We start from the raw sequence: 9468 nt of genomic DNA on the forward strand, positions 1-9468 counted from the left end.
CATGAAACTTGTCCCTGTTTATACAGTGTGGATTGCAGTTTTAATATATCATGAATTTTGGATTTTGAAATATTGTTGATCATGCTTGAAAATGAAGAGCCAGGGTTTCTTAAAAACACAAATTTATTATTATGCCGTATAAAACATAACTTGCTTCTTGGAGTATTTATAAAAGATAAAGTAAAATTTTTCACAAACAAACAAAAAAGAAAACTAGCTCGATGCACATATTATCAACACTTTCGCTTCTTGCAAAATCAACCTCTACTTCTAGATAAAAATAGAACTGTTATTTTTGTTTTTGACATGTTTTCGTACCACTCAATGTTGTCAACAAAGATTTGCCAAACATGCCCCGATCGTATGCAAATTAGTGAGATCATGGCATGGAATTGGGGGGGGGACTAATTAATAACTTCAAAATATCTAATGTAACCAATAAAGAAAATGTCATTGAAAGATTAGTTATATGAATATTAAACCAGCAGAAACATAAAATATCCTTGGATATTGATGTTTAAATATTCTGAAATATTTATTTTTACCTAAAGAGTAATTTTTCAGATATATTTTTTTTAATAATATGGTGGTTTAGCCTAATCCCTTACATTATGCTAGTTATCATTTCATTAGCTGCTTATTATTATTTATTCTTGCTTTTCTCTCACATCTAATATTTGAAGGTTACTAAAGCATATTTTGAAAATAATTATTATGTATTATATTCAACAAATTGGGAAACTTTAAACACGTATGTACATGCATAAAACATTTTTTTTTAATGTTAAAAAATAAAAAAAAGTCAGTTTTATAAAATTTTTGTGACATTTAAATTAATTTTTAATAATTAATGAAAAATTCATATTTTCATGTGTAATCCTGAATTATCTCAAATAGTGTCTAATCACCTATTTAATATAAAGAAAGAATTGGATCTCTTGCCATGTGTAATTGATTTTCATTGGGTAATAATAATAGGAATAAAATTGGTTAATGTTTAGAATTGTAAATTCAGTGAAATTTTTTAAAATAAAATTTTGCATTACTGAACAAAACAGAATATTAAAAAGAAAAAGAAAAGAAAGAAAGAAAAACATATGTATAAGAAATAATTCTCCTCTTGACAATTCTTATTAACAGAATATTCATTGTTTCTTGTGTATTTGTTCATATTTATATATATTATTAGTCAATATCTTTGTGTTATTTGTTAATTGTAAATAATTTATAATATTATTGCAGAAGAAAACAGCAATATCTTAATTCTAATTCTGAGAGTGAAACATCGCCATCTAATACCCAAACGAGTACTTCTCCTTTACAAGTAAGATACATCATTAACTCTTTGCTTTTTTATATTATGAATGGCATGCTTATAGGCTATTCTGCTGATTAAATTCAAATTTCGAATTTAATCAGCAGAAACATGAGTTTATTTTTAAAATAAAATTCTGAATTTGTTCTTACCTGCTGTTAATTTCTTAATTATTTTTTTAGAAACGTTTTGTCAGCGAGGCTGTAACTGAACATCCTCCTAGCAAAAAACAAAGGATATCTCATTACAAAGGTAAATTTATGATTTTGTTTCCTTGTGAGAATGTATCAATTAATTGTACTTTTTATCAATAATTACTTTCTAATCTTATGATAACCTTCTGATGATTTACATTACTTATTCAGTGACTCTAGCAAATTGTTCATAAACTTTATTTTTATATGAGCATGTAGTTTATTATTATTATTTGTTTTTGTTTTTTTTTTGTTACGCAAAGCTTTTGACTTGATTTCTTGAAAAAACTTTCTTAATATTCTACAGATTTGCTGAATCAAAATTGGAAAGTTGTTTTGTTCATAGAGCAACAGTTTTTAAAACAAATTTTCAGATTTTTTTATATAATGAAAAAGGTAGAAAATGAATTATATTCGTTAAAAATTAGTTAATTTCAAATCAATATATTATGTTTTAACTTTTATATTATTTAATTTATTAATTTAAATATCAGTTTAATTTTGATTCCATATAAATAATGCAATATGGCAATAAATTTGAAAAGAAAAAGAAAGACATTGATCTCTATTATAATAAATTATTAATTAATATCTAAAATGTAAAAAATAATTTTTAAAAAATTCTTTACAACACACCAATAAGTTTTTAAATAGTTTTATTATTCAAAAATGTATTAAATTTTATTATTGTTAATAATATACAATAAATAATAAAATACTGATTTAATTTTTAAATAGTAGACTATCTATCTATCAATTGTTCAATCTTGTTTAATTTTCATCTTAATTTATGTAGCTGATCAGCAGCAACCACGGTCCTCCTATGGAGGATCCACTTCTGAATCTTCTCCAGGCAACTTCCCTAAGAAGAGTTTCTCACCTGGACCTGTACAGTCAAGCATCCCAAATGGAGTCATACATAATGAGGATTCGAATCATAAATCTCCTGTGAGCAATGGCAGTGATTCTTATCCAACCACACCTCCAAAAAGCTTATCCAATAATGTGCTTTCTACCTCTAGTCCAACTAACCAGAGGACTCGAGAAGACAGCGAGAAAAGTAATAGCCGGAGTCACCCGCCCATGGCTGGCCTCCTGCGAAAACCGACCTTCCAAAAGACACACCCAGTATCACGGAACTCGAGGCACGATGTGGAAGAGCCCAGCCAGCATCGTGCCTCTTCCAACCCACATCTTCCAAAAAATTATGTAAATAGTGATATGGGAAAATCCCAAACTCTAAGTCATCCACAATCAGTGGACTCAGTCAGCAGCTCCAAGGTGTCGCCCGACTTGAATAACCAGTATCGTGTGGAACAGGCCAAGGAAGACAGTTGCTCAAAGACTACCACCAATGGCTATGTGAATAATAATAGTATTAATAAAAGCAATTATAGTAATAACCAATCTTCCTACAATAGATCAAAAGTGACTTCCACAACAAATAGATCCTGTAGTAATTCTCCTCACTCTAGTTGTGATAGCCGGGACAGCATGGACTATAATCGTAAGTAATAGCTTTTTGTTTGTTTGTTGTTAGATTGATACTGTAACTGCAATTGTAAGAGATTTAATTTGAACCTTGTTCAGTAGATTGTATTAGAAAATTCCTTGTTTCTTTTTAGAATATTCAGCTTATGTTATATGCCTTTTTTATTTTTGAAACGTTGATTCTACTTAAATCATTAATCTTATTTCATATTATCAAATAATTTAACTTATGTAACTAACTTCAGAAGGCTATAAAATAATTTGAAAAATTAATTTGGAGATGTACTTATAATTTTTTCTTAACTATTATTTGATATAGATTTGTTACATAAAAAGATTCAAATTTCAATATTAATAAAGAAATGAACTATCGAAATAATTGTCAAAATTCTTTTCCGACATCTGTCATACTCTTCAATATTGGAGAATAAAATTATGCATATTTGCCAACTACAATGAAGGTTGCTTTTATCACTTATCAAATTGACTGTTGACAGTTATGGTTGTAACAATGTATGTGAGAAACCAAAAAATTTATTTAATTCCCAACATAGTGCCAATGCATATACAAACACATGTTTTGATATAAAATAATAGTGTGCACATTATCTTACTTCCTGCCTTCACAGCTTCGTGGTACATTTTCTCAGAAACTCAGATTCCAGCATTTTAGGATTCGAATTTTATCATTCGCGACTTTGATTAATTTTTTTATGTAACAATTCTACAGTATTTGTTTTATCTGATGCCATTTTAATATAAATTTATTTCTTTCATTATTCATTTAATCATGCATATTGTACTTTTTGGTCTTCATATTTAGCAGAATTCATTATTTTATGAAGTTCAATTTTATTTTGTTGCAAACATGTGTAAGGTCTGCTTGCAGTTTAATTTAAAATGTGTGTGTCATTTGCACCAAATAAGTTTTTAATTTTGTAGTTTTTCAAAAAATTTCGAATTTTTTCATAATTTTTAAAAATTATGAAAAACTAATTTCTTAGTATGTTATTAGTACTTTTTAATAGCAACTCAAAATTTAATTAAATAGTGCTAGCAGCAATTCTAATGGTATTAAAAATAACTAGAATATTTTCTATCAATAGAAATTGCAACATAAAGATAAAAAATCATTTTTATACATAGGAATATTTTAATAAAAAAATTAACTATTTAATTATTGTTATAAAAACTTAAGCTTAAAAATTTCATTGTGTATTTCTCAGCAGAATTTTGAAAAAAAAAAAATCTATTGAATAGTTAGAATTTCTATAGCAAACAAAACATTTATGAACTTACAATTTCATTTATATAGATTTCATTCATCTTTTATACCTCATTATATTTATTGCCATTGAAAATGTTGTTTTTAATACGATTTTCTTTTCCCTAAAGATAACAGTTTACAAGTTCCACCTCCAACTGAGTCTCCTACCTTGTGTGATAATTCAGAGTATGAAAAGTAAGCAAAAGTTTGTTATATCCAAGATGTTTTTAATTTTTTTGTTCAATATTTTTAAAACTGTAACAGCATGAAAGATAGTCATATTGACAATTTTCATTTCACTCTTCTGTTCAAATACCACTGTTTTTAATCATTATCATGGATGCATTGTTTAAGTAGCATTATTTAAATAGTGCTTATTGTTGCATGTGTAAAACAGAAATATCGTTTTTCTCTGTAGATTGATTAATCTGTTAACCATATATAATAAAATATTTTTCTTAAGCTGGAAGATAACTGCATGATTTTTTTATATCATGGAAATTTTTATAAGCAATAGCGTAGACAATTTGAGAGAAAGGTAGATTTAAGATTCTAATTACATCAAACATATATTGCATGATGGCACTTCTGTGCCTGTTGTCAAGCTTTACGAATGAAATATTGAGATTATATTGATACCATATTAGTTTTGAAGGATGATATCATCTTTATCATCTTGGCCACAATAAGATTAGTATGTCTTATACTGTAGTTTCAAAATGTTAATTCTACAAACAAAGCCATTCATTTATTAATTTCTGTAAATTCAAACTACACACGAATAAAATTATCTTTAGATAACAGCTTTAAATTCAGTAGATTAGAAAAAACTCTCAGAATTTAAAATTTAATTTCTTATCAAAATAAGTAAACACATCAACTTTTTTCACATAAAAACTAAGTTAGATTAAAATTATTCCTATCGTATGTGGACAACATTTGCCTTTACTATAGCATTTTACATGTTTCTCTATCAAAGTTGAATGATTTTTGATGTGTTTACTTGAATTGTAGAATTGATTTAGCAATTTAAAGCTGTTGGAAATTGTGTCTATGAGAGTTAAAATGAAATTATTCTTTATTCTAGGGAATACAGCACCATTGTTTCTAGTGAGCAGAGAGCTCTCTATAAAGCTCATTTCAATGCTGAATATGAAGAGTATTTATGCTTGCACAAAAAAATTATCGATATATCTAAAAAATTTGCATCTTTAGAACGCCATTTAAATGACTGTCAAGAAGGAACAGAAGAGTTTAAGGTTTGTCTACTTTTTCTATGCTAAATAATAATTTGTATTGAGTATTAATTTTTGAGTTATGATTTTTCATAAAAAATTTTACTACCTAAAGTAGTTAAAAGCAAAGTTTATGCAAAGTTTGGAAACAAATACATAAATATTTTTAATCTTTTACTTATATTTTTAATTGTTTTTTTTTTTTTTTTTTTTTTTTTTTTTTGTCTTTGTATTTAAACTTATAGATTAGACTATATTTACGTGACTAAAGCTCTGACACCATATTTTCTGTCCTCTATTAACTACATTGAAGAATTGGGAAAACTAGTATACCTATCTAATATCATGTAGAGCCCTTACAAGCACACAGAAGTACCCCAAAATGAAATGACAGGGCATGAACACAACTAATGTCTGAAAATTTACTGGGGGCAATTCATGTTGTGAATTCAGCAAAGCAGTCCACCAGCTATAAGAGTGAGATGTATGGAGATCTCATCTGAACATCACAGATATGTTCAATAATGTTCCTGTCTGAAGCTTAAAGTGACCAATAAAATGAAAGCGACAGGAGTGTTTCTGTAGCCCCTCAGTACCAATTCTTGATGTGTGCATTGTCCTGTTGAAATTAACAAAATCTTTTTGAATATACAATGGATATGAATGGTGGGTGTAGGTGAATAGACAGGAATCACTTTTCAAATCCCTCTTTTGGCAAATCAGTGGTTCCATATCACAGTAATTGTACACATTCCATTATATCCTAGAAGTCCCACCAAACTTAACAGTCCCCAGTTGACATATAAAGTCCATGAATTCTTGAGTACGACAATTCAAATTTCATTGCTGTCTTGATGCTTTATCCATCTCTAAGGTGTAGACTTTTAATGTTTTGTTCACAATCATTTAAAACTTGGAAAAGCTTTGTCAGACACCTATTGTCTTATATAATCACTACTAATTGCATTATGTTACACTGAATGGTAGCATAATTCCTTTATTTGCATATGCTTACTTCAACCAGTTTTTCAGGCCTAATAGTTTTTTTTTGGGGGGGGGGAGGGCTTCTTAGCATTGATGTAAAGAGTATAAATGGTGCCCTGATCATGGCATTATATTTTTTCTTATTCTTGAGGTATTTCACCTTAAAAACGTAACATGAAAGTAATTCATGGCACCCTCAAATCATGCTCAGGCTGTATGCGTGCCCTCATGCCCCACCCATTTTCTGCACCTTTAATGTTATAATATACTGAACATCCTTGAAAATTTTAAAAAGGTATTCAATACTATTCTTCTCATCAACAAAAGTGCATGTTTTTGTATCAAAAAATTTGAGGGAAACTTTATTGATTATTGAAACTTTTAATTCTGTGATCATTCTTAGGAATTGTACAGTTCTTTAATTAGCAAACTTCAACTTCCAATATAAGATGCTTCCACAAAATGTCTTGTTGTGCACTGTATTTCGAATTTTAATAAGAAAATTTCTAAACTTCAAATCTAAAATCAAAAACAAAAAAAAAATCATTTTTTTAATGTTAAATAAATAAAAAGGTATAATATTTAATAATTAAAATTATTTTTGGTAAAAACATGCTGTTTATGTGGCTGATGAAATCATTACAGGATATGATGCATGTATCTGGAAACGAATATTGTTTTAATATTTAGGTTTTTGCATTTCATGTCAAATTTCTGCACTTTATACACTGCACTGCATACACTTTAATTTTCCAGATCACATAAACTTATAACTTTCTACAACTAATTAATTCAACACAAGCAATGCAGTTTTTAACATTTAGTGACATTATTAAAAATTGTCTGTGGCATTGTCAAAAATAATTCATTCTCTGATAATCTCATTAATCCATCTACAAAACCAAACTTCTTTTCTGAACCCAAATTTTTGAGAAAATTAACCATGTACTCTAATAATCGAGCCAGTTTAAAATTACGATCAACTAATTTTTTATTCTATTCCAATTTTAAATTTCATCAGAATCATTTCATAGCCTTTACAAATTACGATATGTATCAATGTACATGTTGTTCAATTACAGATGATAAAATCCAAGTAAATAATTTAAAAGGAAGCTAAATAGCCTCTCTAAGAAAGAGGTTAGAAAATATGTTGCAAACAATACTATTTAAATTATATAAAAATAATTTTTATGATTCTTGATTTCTTAATATAATTGTTTGCTAAGGATCCATGTTTTCTATTACAGATTAGCAAGAAAACCTTTGAACTCATCAGAAAAACAATTAACAAATTGTGAGACAAAAAAGACATATTGATTGTTCTTTAAAACAATCTAAAAAACAAACATGTTTGAATAAGCATCTCATAAAATTTTGTATAGATGTTAGAATATCGATTGCAGAAATTTGTTATAGTTCTTAATTTTTTTCCTGAAATTCCTTTTATAAAATTGTTAAAAAAAATTCTCAAAATTGCATCAGAAGTGCAAAACAAATTTCTTTAAAATAACAATTATTTGTTCTTTTCAATGGTGCAAAGAGTTATTTCTATAATTTTACTTGATATTTTCTTTCCTATTGTAGAAAAATGCATGCAAAAAAAAATCATCCAAGACAACATGGAGTATTAAATAAAAAAATTCTGGACATTGAATTTTCAAATTCAGAATTTGAGATGCTTTCAGTCATTTTTATTACTTCTTGTGTACCAAGTTTTGTAACTGTAAACATGACAGATTTGTCAGACATTGCAGATATTCATAAATAAATGATTTCTTTTCTAACTATGGATAAATAAATGATTTCTTTTCTAACTATGGATAATGAATTATAATTTTTTTTTAAAAATTAAATTTTTTTTTAAAATTGATTAAATTTTAGTTTTTTTGTACATTAGCTAAAATGTTTTTAAAAACTATTTTTATTGCATTTTTGTTTAATTATTTAATTATTACTTTCTGCATAATTATTTGAAAAAACTTTTTTTTTTTTTTTTTACAGAAAATCAAAGGAAAGATCTACAAGGAATACAGAGCTTATCAGCAAGATCCCAATTATATTGAAGCCCTCAAAAAGTTTAACTTTTTACACAGGAAATTGGCCTACATCAAAAGATTAGTCACGGAATATGACAATGCCCAGTGTGCAAAATCCTAGCAGTTGGCATCCAAGCAAACTTAGGACACTATCACCTTGGATTCGACGTAAACGAATTTTGGGGATAAAACAAATTACTTCCATGCATATCTGGAAATATTAAAGAAGCAATTTCTTTTGTTATGCTTTTATGAACAGTATTTACATATAATTGTTAAAAAATTTTTGAACCTATTTATTAATTTAAATCCTGTTAGATTGTTTTTCTATCCTGGCAATTCAATCGCTGGGTTTTGAAAGAGAATATTTTTTATTGAGTTTATATAGATATGTTATTGCAAAAATGGTGGCAAGCTTAAATGTTTTATTGTATGAAAAGGAAGACTAGTGGATTTTGATGATTTTCCCCCTTTTTATAAAGGTTAGTTTTAAAACTATTGAATAATGTTATTTAAATTCTATCATCGACTGCCAAACTTTCTACTATTGTTTGGTATTTAAAAAATGTTTATTGTAACTTTAGCATAATATGGTAGACTCTTTTTTTTTTTTTTTTTTTTTTTTTTTTTTACTACTTAAGATTTAATTAAGTGCCTCTTCCCTGTTGATTATTGAGTGCCAAAGGTTTAGAAAAATCAGTTTGTTCTAAAAGATAACACATAGTGTCTTTCAGTTTTAAAGGATTTAAAAAATTAATGCCTTCAATTCTCATATCAAATTGTCTCAATCAAAATAATATTTTTGAGTGCTTCCACCTTTAACTTTTAGTAGTTGTATTTAGCTTGACTGCTCAATTTGATTACACAGTGGAACTGCCTTTAAGTACGGAATGAAATTAAACATACCAACATGATCGTTAAATCCATTAAAAATGTGTTGTGA

The 9468-nt window shown here is 27.3% G+C and overlaps 1 protein-coding gene across 1 annotated transcript in view; it reads left to right on the forward strand.

The window, feature by feature from the left end:
* The window catches only part of LOC129971183 (RNA polymerase II elongation factor Ell-like), a 107303-nt gene extending 98156 nt beyond the window's left edge, over positions 1-9147 (forward strand). The window contains exons 9-14 of the mRNA XM_056084725.1: positions 1243-1324; positions 1498-1567; positions 2306-3016; positions 4396-4462; positions 5355-5526; positions 8491-9147. Of these exons, the coding sequence (XP_055940700.1) occupies positions 1243-1324; positions 1498-1567; positions 2306-3016; positions 4396-4462; positions 5355-5526; positions 8491-8646 (1258 nt within the window). The 3' untranslated portion in view covers positions 8647-9147. The remainder of the gene's footprint in view (positions 1-1242; positions 1325-1497; positions 1568-2305; positions 3017-4395; positions 4463-5354; positions 5527-8490) is intronic.
* The last annotated feature ends 321 nt before the right edge of the window (positions 9148-9468 follow it).

Source organism: Argiope bruennichi, chromosome 6, assembly GCF_947563725.1.
Source record: "Argiope bruennichi chromosome 6, qqArgBrue1.1, whole genome shotgun sequence".
In the NCBI taxonomy this organism is placed as follows: Eukaryota; Metazoa; Arthropoda; class Arachnida; order Araneae; family Araneidae; genus Argiope; species Argiope bruennichi.